This window comes from Microcebus murinus, chromosome 6 (assembly GCF_040939455.1).
Source record: "Microcebus murinus isolate Inina chromosome 6, M.murinus_Inina_mat1.0, whole genome shotgun sequence".
NCBI classification, from domain to species: Eukaryota; Metazoa; Chordata; class Mammalia; order Primates; family Cheirogaleidae; genus Microcebus; species Microcebus murinus.
The window spans coordinates 59,508,287-59,520,821 of NC_134109.1; the positions used below are offsets into that span (position 1 = coordinate 59,508,287).

At 35.1% G+C, this 12,535-nt stretch overlaps 2 protein-coding genes and 1 non-coding gene across 6 annotated transcripts in view; 2 read left to right on the plus strand and 1 right to left on the minus strand.

Moving 5' to 3' along the window:
• PPP2R3C (protein phosphatase 2 regulatory subunit B''gamma) overlaps nt 1–12,535 on the plus strand; it is a 28,334-nt gene that overhangs the window by 3,920 nt on the left and 11,879 nt on the right. For 2 of the 4 annotated variants that reach the window (XM_076004108.1, XM_076004107.1), the window contains 9 exons: nt 2,659–2,763; nt 3,359–3,471; nt 3,867–3,964; nt 5,141–5,211; nt 9,235–9,367; nt 9,817–9,849; nt 10,666–10,721; nt 10,797–10,872; nt 11,750–11,886. In XM_076004108.1, the coding sequence (XP_075860223.1) occupies nt 2,659–2,763; nt 3,359–3,471; nt 3,867–3,964; nt 5,141–5,211; nt 9,235–9,367; nt 9,817–9,849; nt 10,666–10,721; nt 10,797–10,872; nt 11,750–11,886 (822 nt within the window). The remainder of the gene's footprint in view (nt 1–2,658; nt 2,764–3,358; nt 3,472–3,866; nt 3,965–5,140; nt 5,212–9,234; nt 9,368–9,816; nt 9,850–10,665; nt 10,722–10,796; nt 10,873–11,749; nt 11,887–12,535) is intronic. The other 2 variants (XM_012736506.2, XM_012736505.3) reach the window with 1 other exon arrangement.
• LOC142871592 (U4 spliceosomal RNA) lies at nt 5,369–5,509 on the plus strand. Its single transcript, XR_012919833.1, has one exon. It is a non-coding gene; the product is annotated as a U4 spliceosomal RNA (small nuclear RNA).
• LOC105855489 (signal recognition particle subunit SRP54) overlaps nt 11,202–12,535 on the minus strand; it is an 81,744-nt gene continuing 80,410 nt past the window's right edge. The window contains exon 6 of the mRNA XM_076004104.1: nt 11,202–11,505. The gene's annotated coding sequence lies outside the window, so the exon portion shown is untranslated. The remainder of the gene's footprint in view (nt 11,506–12,535) is intronic.

The following is a 12,535-nucleotide window of genomic DNA, read 5'->3' on the forward strand; positions in this document are numbered from 1 at the left end:
CAAAACTTAACTTTTTTTTTTCTTCTTTTGAGACAGAGTCTCACTTTGTTGCCCAGGCTAGAGTGAGTGCTGTGGCGTCAGCCTAGCTCACAGCAACCTCAAACTCCTGGGCTCAAGCAATCCTCCTGCCTCAGCCTCCCAAGTAGCTGGGACTATAGGCATGTGCCACCATGCCCGGCTAATTTTTTCTATATATGTATTAGTTGGCCAATTAATTTCTTTCTATTTATAGTAGAGACGGGGTATCGCTCTTGCTCAGGCTGGTTTCGAATTCCTGACTTTAAGTATGGTACAATAATCTACATTTATTCAAATATAGTTAAGTCGTCTTCTTCTGGAACATCATCATAACTCTCCAAACACCGAATTCCATCCTGAATTTCTTGCGACTATTTCCTTTAGAACCATTGGCCCCAATCTCTTGTGTCGAGCAATAGAGTTCTCATGGGGCAGATGAGAAGCTGCTCATCTATCTTCTTTACCGCTCTGTGACAAACTGCACGGATTGTGCAGATATGCTGGATAGCCACGCCCATCACTAGGTCTTATTTTTGGGGTAGGGCTTATATTGCACAAATGCTTAGAAATCCTGCTAGGGCTTATTTATGGGTAGGTCTTATTTAGGAGGCTGAGGTGGGAGGATCCCTGGAGCCCGGGAGTTTGAGACCAGCCTGAGCAACAAAACTGCTTTAAAAAGAAAGCAAGCTGTTTGTGCCTGAAAGTGAAGTTAAGTCCTATTTAATATTATGTAAACTGTAACCACTTTGGAATCCTAGCTGGATGGTTCTTGAAGCTGTTTTCTTTTAAACTCTATTAATTATTATTAACAAAGACAGCAAATATTTTTACCTGGCATTCTTAGGTATTAATATAAGTGAGTTATCTGGATATTGAAACATTTCTTCAAGTAAAAATTGTTCTCATGTGAACATTTTTTATTGGAAACCTTTCTGGAATACTGTATGCTTCCCAGCCTTTTAAGATGTAATTATACGACTAGATTATATTTGTTGTAGAAAAGAGAGAAAAAAAACCAAACAGCTCAGTAAGCTGTTCATGATAACATGAACAGCATGAACTGCTCAGTAAGCTGGTCATGATAACATCACCCAAAGATGTAAATAAAAAATTTTACACGAATCCTTCTATTTCTGTGGGTGTATATGTGTTTTTAACAAAAATGGGATTATATCATCATACTTTTCCTGCTTTTTGCATTTCATACTTTTCTTAAACAGAGGTAACTAGACAACTGAATTTTATTTTACTTTTTTGAGACAGGGTTTCACTCTGTTGTCTGGAATAGAGAGCAGTGGAGTCATCATAGCTCACTGCAACCTCAAATTCCTAGGTTCAAGTGATCTTCCCCTAACGTTCTGAGTAGCTGGGACTAGTAGCCATGCACCACCACACCCAGCTAATTTTTTAAAATACTTTTTGTAGAAATGGTCTCACTGTGTTGTTCAGGGTCGTCTCAAACTCTTGGCCTGAAGTGATCCTCCTACTTGGCCTCCCAATGTGCTGGGATTACAGGTGTGAGCCACTGCATCCGGCCAACAACTGAATATTTTATTTCCCTGATAACCTAGGAAAGAAGAAAGGAAGTTGACATTTACTGAGTTCCTAAGTACTGCAGAGCACTTTATATTATCTCATTAAACCTGGATAGGAATGGTATGACCCCATTCCTGAGCCTAGGACTGAACTTTTTTGTACTTCCAGGACCAAAGCTTTGTCTTTCCCTTCTGGTTCCTGAGGGAATCCCTTTTTTCCCTGTCTTCTTTTCTTTTCTTTCTGTGACCATTTCCAGATCCCTGATGGTTTCCTGTCTGCAGCTATGGATTTGTTAAAAGTTCTTACCTGTCTGCAGCTATGGATTTCTGGAAAGTCCTTTCCTTTCTTTCTTTCTTCCTTCTCTGTGTGATTCCCACTGCTTCAGAGAAACCATGCATCATGTTCAGTCATCACTTTTGTTCTTGTCTAGTTAGCTGGAGTTAACTAACCACTGGAGCACAGTCTCAGTCATCCCCAACTCCAGCTTCACCCCCACCTCCTAATGTTTCTTCTTTCTCCATTCCTTTTGATGGGAGGGATGGCATCTTAGTTCTTAGAAATGAAAGGTGAAAACCATAACCCCAATTTGGACTAAGGACAACTGAGGTACAGCTAATGGGGCAAAAATGTAGAAAAAGAAGAAATCCTTAAAGCAAATTGTTCTAAGTCAGGTTGGAATGAGTCATTCTAAAGGCCTGCTTATGGAAATCACCCTAATTGGTAAACTCTCTGCCTTGGAGGCCAACATAATTAACACTTGCTTGACCATCTCTAAGAAGGAAGGTGATGCAGTCTCAGCAGGCATGCTTTCCCTAAGATTATCAATCTTCAGGTAGTCCTAATTTAATTCTTTATCAGTCTGAGGCCACAAAAGAAATGTAGTGCTTTAAGAATATAAAATAAAACTTGAAATAGACTAGTTAGGGCAGACATCTGGACTTGCTGATCACTGAGTTCTCTGTAGATCTATTTTTGTTAAGGAAATGTAAAGCAAAATTAAAGTGAGATACAAGTAGTAATTTGAGGCAGTGGCATGTAGTTATTTTATGAGGCCATATACATTTTACATGATCTAATAGTCTAAAATTTACAATACTTTTTTAGCTGCCAGCTGAAGATGAAGTCTTACTACAGAAATTAAGAGAGGAATCCAGAGCTGTCTTTCTACAAAGGAAAAGCAGAGAACTGTTAGATAATGAAGAATTACAGGTAACCATGGACTAAAAAGTTGCTTTAGATGTTAACCATTTTATATTTGTACTACTTAAATCATGCAGTATCTCATGGTACCTAATTGCCAGCTGGTACTTCATAACCTCTAAAGCAGTGGTTCCCAAGAGAATCACCTGCTGAGCTTGCGTGGGCCATGTCCCTCAAGCATACTGTTATTTGTTTGCCTTATTTATTTTTAAGTCCCCTAGGTGATTCTAATATGCTGCCAAGGTAGAGAACTACCATTATAGGGTCATACTGCAGAAGTTCAAATCCTAACTCAGCTGTATAATTTTAGGCAATGGACTTAACATCTCTGTGCTTCAATTCTCATCTGTAAAGTAGGGATGACCACCTACGTCATGTAGCGGATTAAAGCCAATGTATACGAAAAACTTAAAAGTTAGTAGGCACTCAATAAATGTTAGCTATTTTTATTGTCATCAGTAATCAAAAGGATAATAGGGCATGAGATTCACCTTAATATTAACTATGCCATCAGGCTATCATTTTAATGGAAATGATACATTTAACGACATTTTAAAATTTTATTTTTAACTTATAACATCTTTGTTTCTGCAATTATCTTAAGAACTTATGGTTTTTGCTGGACAAACACCAGACACCACCTGTGATTGGAGAGGAAGCAATGATCAATTATGAAAATTTTTTGAAGGTTGGTGAAAAAGCTGGAGCAAAGTGCAAGTAAGAATAATAAACAAAGGAGTATGTTATGTTAAGCATTTTAAATGCCTCAAATTTTGAAACCTGAAGTCAGTGGGGTATGACATTTGGATTAATTTGAGTTACTAATGAAATTTTTAAAAATTATATATAGTCAAGAAGAAATTATATTGGTATGAGTTATTAAAAGATACAATATAGTTTATATGACACTTTAAGCTTTCATTCTTAAGACAAAAGAATGCAAAGTGTATGACTTAATATTTTCAGTTTTTGAACTATAAATAAGCCTTTCTAGTTCTCACTGATTTTTTTCACTTTGATTTTTAATTGTATGAATTTATGCTGTTTGCTAATTCATATAGAAAGTATTTTTATATTGGCAGATTATTTTAATCTTTATTTCCTTTTCTTAGGCAATTTTTCACAGCAAAAGTCTTTGCTAAACTCCTTCATACAGATTCATATGGAAGAATTTCCATCATGCAGTTCTTTAATTATGTCATGAGAAAAGGTGATTCATTTTTATTATGCTTCAAGCCCCTTCTATCTGGGAATCAAGTAGCTTTTGGTCTGTGCTTTTATAGTATTTCTTCCATGTGAAACAACTCTCTGAGTTTGAATAGCAGAATTTCTTATCTTTTGACTAAGATTTGTTATAGTATTATTATGATTCTCTCATAGAGCTTACTAGAAGCTGTGATTTTCTGCCATAAATTTGGGTTCACTATTATTAAAAAAAAAAAAAAGCAACCTTCATGTGTCTTAAAGATAGCAGCAAACTAGAAATATCAAAAGCTAAACAAGAGTTTTTAAAGTGTGATGATTTGAAATAATTTTAATTTTATTTCACCAATATATTACAGGTTGAGTTGCCTGAAAGGATAGTTTCAAATCCACAACTGTAGGCCAGTCATGGTGGCTCACACCTGTAATCCTTGGACTCCGGGAGGCCGAGACGGGAGGATCATTTGCGCTCAGGAGTTTGAGACCAGCCTGAGCAAGAGCGATACCCCGTCTCTACTAAAAATAGAAAGAAATTAATTGGCCAACTAAAAATATTTAGAAAAAATTAGCCAGGCATGGTGGCACATGCCTGTAGTCCCAGCTACTTGGGAGGCTGAGGCAGGAGCATCGCCTGAGCCCGGGAGTTTGAGGTTGCTGTGAGCTAGGCTGATGCCACAGCACTCTAACCTGGGCAACAGAGTGAGACTCTGTCAAAAAAAAATCCACCACTGTAGCCTCAGTTTCAAGGAACTTCTATTAAACAACTTGGAGCTTTGATTCCTATAAGTACCATAATGACCTGTGAAATCCTATTGTGTACCACCTTTAACTAATAGTTAGTTGCTGTAATTAACCAACAGCAGCTTCACTGAAGGCACAGTTTATACTAGCTGTCCCTGTTTGGTGGAACACACTAAGTTTAATAGGTAAAAAATGATATCCTTAAGGGCATCAATTTTATTATAACTTTAGTCATGATAGAATTGTTGAAATTTGCCATTCTATTGTGTTTTTTTTGTTTCATACAATTCTGGGCTTACTGATTCTGTAATATATGAGAGAAGCAATATGTTTATGGAGTTATTGGATTAGTTTGTCTCAAATGTAGCTCTTTATCTCCTTTTTCCATATGTATGCCAAAGAATAGATCTTGATAATTACATTTCATTTTCTTATTTGTCAGTTTGGCTTCATCAAACAAGAATAGGACTCAGTTTATATGATGTTGCTGGGCAAGGGTACCTTCGGGAATCTGTAAGTATTACCTACATTTAATAACCACTATAGATATTAGAAAGTTCATGGTAGTTATCACTGGGTGTTGGGTTTAAAGGCAGTTCTTGTTTTGTTTTATTTCTGAAAGGGAAATTTAAAAAATGTAATATTTTAACAAGTTTAAAAATCATTGAAGAGCTTTGCGCAGTGGCAGTATCGTAGCCAATGAGGTTTATCCGAGGCGCGATTATTGCTAATTGAAAACTTTTCCCAATACCCCGCCATGACGACTTGCAATATAGTCGGCATTGGCAATTTTTGACGGTCCCCACGGGGACTGGATATAAAAGAAAGAAAAAAAAAATCATTGAAGAAATAGTGAAAAACTTTTGGTTATTCATGGAGTTTATCAACGTGTGATGATTTTTGAAAGGGCCAGGAATTTTCCCTTTGTTGGGAAATATAAGAAAAAATTAATGCGACTGTATTCCCACCTGTAGGTTTAAGGGTTATAAGGTCAGTTACCAAAGCTGCTTCTTTTCTATTATGTACTAATGTAGTTAGGCCAAGTTGCCAATAGAGAATTATAACCTCATGATGCAAATGTCTATACTTCTAACTTGGGAGGCTGAAGGATTGTTTGAGCCCAGGAATTTGAGACTAGCCTGGGCAATATAGCAAGACCTCATCTCAATAAATAAGTAAAATGGCAAGTGCTATGCTTCTTGGAAGTGTGAGTATCTAAATTATATGGACATGCTTCTTTTTAACTCAGTCTTTTTCCCCAAACATAGTATCCTTTTTTAGGGGTGTAGGGGAGAAGGTAAGGGAGTTGGACATAAATATGAAATAGATTAATCAAGTAATTATTCAACTGTACAATTTAAAGAAATATAGGCCAGGTGCAGTGGCTCACGCCTGTAATCTTAGCTCTCTGGGAGGCCGAGGCGGGCAGATTGCTTGAGGTCAGGAGTTCGAAACCAGCGTGAGCAAGAGCGACACCCGTCTCTACTAAAAATAGAAAGAAATTAATTGGCCAACTAATATATATAGAAAAAATTGGCCGGGCATGGTGGTGCATGCCTGTAGTCCCAACTACTTGGGAGGCTGAGGCAGGAGGACTGCTTGAGCCCAGGAGTTTGAGGTTGCTGTGAGCTAGGCTGACGCCATGGCATTCACTCTAGCCTGGGCAACAAAGTGAGACTCTGTCTCAAAAAATAAAATAAAATAAAATAAAATAAAGAAATATAAATTCCTCATTACAGTTTGTTACAGTTCCTATTATAATTTGTTGTAGTCTTTTTTAAAAAAGGATACATAATATTTTACATATTTATAGGGTACATGTGATATTTTGTTACATGCAAAGAATGTATCATGATCAAGTTAGGGTATCTAAGGTATTTGTCACCTTGAGTAGTTATCATTTCCATGTGTTGGGAACATTTTAAGTTCTCTTTTCTAGCTATTTTGAAATATGCAATGCATTGTTGCTAACTATAGTCACCCTATTGTTCTATTAGACAATAGAACTTATGACTTCTAACTGATGACTTCTAAATGTACATTTGTACCCACTGACCATCCCCTTTTCATCCCCTTAGCCTCCTACCCACACACACTTCCCAGCCTCTGGCAGCCATTATTATTCGACTCTCTACTTCCATGGGATCAACTTTTTCAGCTCCCATATATCAGTGAAAACATGCAAACTTTGTCTTTCTCTGTTTGGCTTATTTCACCTAACAATGACCTCTATTCCATCCATATTGCTGCAATAGATGTGATTTCATTCTTCTTTATGGCCAAATAGTACTCCATCATGTATATGTACCACATTTTCTTTGTCCCTTCATCTACTGATGGATACTTAGGTTGAGTTCATATCTTTACTATTGTGAACAGCACTGTTGCAGTCTGTTTTGTCCAGGTTTTTGTAAATAGAATTCATTAGCTCATTCTGAACATTTAGGCTATAAAACCTTCCCAGGGACACAGTACAATTTTTGTTCTTGAAAATTCAGACCAACTTCAGAGTAAAATGTTCATCTGTCCATCTCTCTAGCAAGGAAGACATAATTAGCCACCTGTTGATACTTATTTAGAGGTCAAGGTATTCAAGTACTTCCCTAGTTCTGAGAATACTTGTAGAAGGATCGTTTGAACCCAGGGATTCAAGGTTGCTGTGAGCTATGATCATGCCACTGCACTCTAGCCTGGGTGACAGAGTGAGACCCTGTCTCTAAAACAAAACAAAACAAAAATAAAAGCTTAAATTATAAAGTATCTCAGAGCTACCAAAAAGGTTATACTTAAAATGATTAAAGCAAAAAGTTGTTAAAATAAATACAAGAAACCCTGGGAGACTTTTAAATAGCTATTCTTGGAATAGGGAAAGCCTTTCTAAGTATGAAAAATGCAGAAGTCTAGAAAAATAGTAATTTCAGTTAAATTTTAAAAAGTCTGTATGGCAAAGACCATGATAAAGTAAGAGGAAAACAACAAAATGGGGGAAATATCTGAAAGTCACAAATGGCCAATTACCTTAATGTATAAAAAGCTCCTAGAAATCAAGAAGAAAATGACCACTAACCCAATAGAAAACTGGGCAAAGGATATAAATAGTGTACAAAAAGTAAAATACAGATGCTTCTTAATCATAAGAAAAAACTTTAACTTCACATAGGAAAATGCAGGTAAATCTACACTGAGATACCATTTTTCACCTGTCAGATTGACAAAGATCAGAAAGTTTTATAAGGCTTTTAATAGCACCATTAGTGTCTTCATAATTTTTTCACTGTCTCAGGGCCATAAGAAATCCCTAACAGTTCCATTTATTAACCAGTTCTAAATAATTTAGTGAAAGTATTCATTAAGTAAGTTTATTATCCTGTTAGCCATTTGAAATAATAACACACATAAGTTGAAAGAAAATAGTATTTGCAGTGCATTCTTAAATGACAGTTACTAATGGATGTGTGTGCCCATGGAACACTATACAACTACTTAAACCTGGGAATTGATTGGACACAATAATCTTCATTTCCAGTTCTACACTGATTTTCATGTGATACTTGGCTTTATCACAGGAACCATTAAAAACCTAACTTTGTAAAGATTTATGTCATCAAAAAGAATATATTGTGACTCAGTGGTGAAAATGGGAACCATCTTGAATGAGTGGTTCTAGCTTATAGCAGCATCTGTCATGCAGTATCTGACAGATATCACTATGTTTCCCTCAAAATACTTAATTAAATATGCTGATGCACCCCTGTGCATTCACTTTAGCACTTCTGGCGCACCTGGGTGTGTAGTTTGGGAACTGTAGAAATAGCCTTCCCATTGCTGCTGGTGGAAGTATAAAACAAAATGTCTGTGGCCTTAATGGGAAGGTGGGAAGTTTGCCAGTGTTTATCAAAATTATATGTGTGCGTATGCTTCAACCCAGCAGGTCCACTTACAGAAACTGTATTCTGTATTCTTCCACAATATTTATGAATGAAAAATTACCTTAGCCCTTATAGTATTGTTTAGTATAGCAAAAGATTAGAAACAACCTAAATGTCCATAAATAGAGGCCTAGTTAAATAGATTATGGTACATCAATACAATGAAATAATATAGCTACTTAGAATCGTAGAAACTCTATGAGAGTCAATATGGAATGACTATAAAGTATATTAAATGATAAAAGCAATTTTCATAGTATGCTGCTATATCTTGTGTAAAAAGAGGGAATTATATATATATATACACACACACACAGTGTCATTGTTCCTTTTGAATTCAGAACTATGTAGAATATATTACTTTTTCAAAATATGTTAAAACTTAAAAAGTAAATTAGTAGAAACAAAAATGTAAAGTAGTTTGACCACTAACAGTTATGAATTTATTTCATCATCAGTGTAATATTAATGCTAAATAAGTTTTAGGGCCAAAATTATATTCTAGTATGTGATGAAGACTCAAGATTGGATTTTTTTTTTCCTTGACTAGGTTCTGTGGTTACAAAGATTGGATGTTTAACACTTTAATGTTTTATTTTGTTTTTAGGATTTAGAAAACTACATATTGGAACTTATCCCTACTTTGCCACAATTAGATGGGCTGGAAAAATCCTTTTATTCCTTTTATGTTTGTACGGCAGTTAGGAAGTTCTTCTTCTTTTTAGACCCTCTAAGAACAGGTAAAAAAATAAAACTTACCTAACTTAGATATTATGTCTAGATCCCAATAACTAGAGAAAAGAATTGAAAAATGTCAGTTATTTATTTTCCTAACACATCATTGCCATTAATAATCTGGTGAATCTTAAGGAGGTAGAAAAGTAGAAAATAGCAGTAGTCCTTTGGTTAAGGTTTATTTAAAGATCTTTTATGATTTACTTGTACTGATCATTACCAGCTGTGTGACAGTGGGGATGTCACCTAACCTCTTGTAGTTTTCTTCATCCCTAATATGAAGTATGAAACTGGGTAATCATTATGGCTCCTTCCACTTATAAGAAGCTGGGTATTCTGATAAAATTTGCTCTCCCTGATATGTGACATAGTGGAATTGTTCTTTTTGATGAAAAAATAAGCATTTGGGGATATTGGAGCCAATCAGTCATGATGTATTTTTCTCTTTTTCAAGTTAACTATATCAGATTATATGGGCATCAGATTAGTAAGTATGACCTCATTAATGGTATGCTTAAATAATTGTTCTAACCTGCCAAGACTTAAATATGTGTAAGTGGAACAGAGGAAGGGACAGAGAAGGCCCAAATCAAAGTCTTTGATTCTCCTTCTGTCCTTGAAAATCCAGCCATGAGTCCAATCACAGAACATAGTAGCTAACAATCTTTTTTTAAACTCCTCCACTGTAGGCACATACATACACATCCTTTCCCTTTGAAATTTTATAAAATAATAGCTGTTTTGACTTTATGATGTGTACTGCACTAAGCATTTTACATGGATTCTTTCATTTTCTTCTCATAACCCCATAAAGAAGATATTATTATTGTCCACATTTTATGTGAGAGGCAACTGAGACTTAGCTAGATTACATATGTATAAGTGGCATTCACGCTCCCATCTGTCTGCTTTTAGCCACACCTCTATATTTCTTCCTATTCCAGAACCAGCCAAGGAAAAATGGACACAGTCTCCTTATTTGATTACCAGCAGTATCGTATCTATTAATCACAAAATATTCAGCATAACTTTTCTAGAAATCTGATATCAGTGTAACCCTAGAAAAGAATTTACTACTTATATTTATATAGTTGGGGGCACACAAGTAGATGTACAAGCACAGATTTTATTAAATGTTCCCTGCAGGCTTCCCTTTTCATAGCAATATGTAATAAGGTCTTCAGAACGTAAGAACTAGAAGCTTTAAAATATCAACTGTGATTGCTCTTGTAAAATAATACCTTTAAAAAACTGAGCTGGTCTTGTTCTTGAAATTCACTAATTGTGTTTATGTTCTTTAAAGGGAAGATAAAAATTCAAGATATTTTAGCCTGCAGCTTCCTAGATGATTTATTGGAGGTAAATGTTTTTAAATTACATAATTATGTCACTTGATGGTTGCTATATTTTAAGTATGTCTCTGTGTTCTTTTAGCTAAGGGATGAGGAACTGTCTAAGGAGAGTCAAGAAACAAATTGGTTTTCTGCTCCTTCTGCCCTAAGGGTTTATGGTATGTTCCTATCATAATGCTAAAATTTGAATTATCCATTCATTAGGTAACCGGTGTTCAGAGAACAGTTTTATACATAGACTACTTTACCTGAAGATCAAAATATTCTAATTACCTAAATATCTAGTATTCTAGATAACTAAAATTTACTTGTTTGAATACCATTGTTTTAACTTTTTGGAACCCATTTAAGTTTCTATTCTTTTTTACTTTTCAATATAACAAACAATGTAATTTGATCCTTTTTGTTAACTTAGCGTCATTATGAACATCAACTATTGTCTTGCTTTGTTACAAAATGCTGTTCCCAGGGTTCACAGAAGGAGATGTTTAAGGGACTGGTTTGCTCTTTTATTGAATTTCACTAGTCTGCTACATTATCCTGTTTAGTGGTCTTCTGACTCCTGTATGCATTCTTGATCTCTGCTTTCAATTGCTGGTTTTTCAAATGCTTTTCAGTGCCTTTTGTTGACCCCTACCCTCTGTTTAATTTTGAAACCTAGAAATGTTCTAAGAAGTTGCAAATTGAAAACAAATCATGATGTAAGCGAAATAGCCCAAAGGCCATGGTCTTCATGATGGCTTTTCTTTGACTGGTTCTAGCTTAACAGTTGTTCTGTCTTGCCACACGTTCTAAAAGAAAAAAAGAAGAAAAATAATAATAAAAATTAAAAAAAAACAAACAGTTGTTCTGATTGAGATTGCAAAGATAGCTGATATTATTGCACATAGGTCACCACCCTAACTATAACATGATTAGGTTGAAAATCAAAATCTTAACCAATAAAAAGAAGTTTTTGTTAATGTCTGTTCTTTTATCTTGTCATTAAAATTTTATTTTGGTCATAAGTGTCTTTTTGTTATCTTTCTTCTCAAGGCCAGTATTTGAATCTTGATAAGGATCACAATGGCATGCTCAGTAAAGAAGAACTCTCCCGCTATGGAACAGCAACCATGACCAATGTTTTCCTAGACCGCGTTTTCCAGGAGTGTCTCACTTATGATGGAGAAATGGTAGTAGTTTAAATTTATTGATAAGTTGTAAAAATGTATGTTCCCACAGTTTTCACAAGTCTGTTTCTTGATGTCATAACACCATTATTTACATCAGTGTGTGATAGTATCTTTAAAAGTATAAAAACGATTAAATTACTTGAGATTCAGAGCCTTTGGTTTTAAGGTAAATTCACTTAAAGACATTTGCCTTATGAGCTCAGGGCAAATAAAAAATTTTAATATTTTGTTTATTTCATTGTCAGTCCACCTATTGTATAGGTGTGTGGACTAGTAAAAAAAAAAAAAGCCAAAAGCCAATGGATTTTTTATTTTTATATAGATGATTCAGTCATTAAATTACCAGGTCAGATAAGTACCATATATGCCATGATTTAAATCTCAGAATCAAGTTGTATTAGTCTCTGTAAGTGGCTATATTAGTAGTGGAAGATAACTAGTATGCATTTGTCCTTTTATCACAACAATGTGAAATACCTGAGCAGGAAAATTCTAAATAGCATTTTTAAATCACCATTCTTGCTATTAAAAACATGTATTAAGAATCCGATAAATTTGGTGCTAGGATTACAGGTGTGAGCCACTAAGCTTGGCCATAAGAGGCTAATTTTTTTTTTAACTCTTTATACTGTAATTTTTGTAGGAAAAA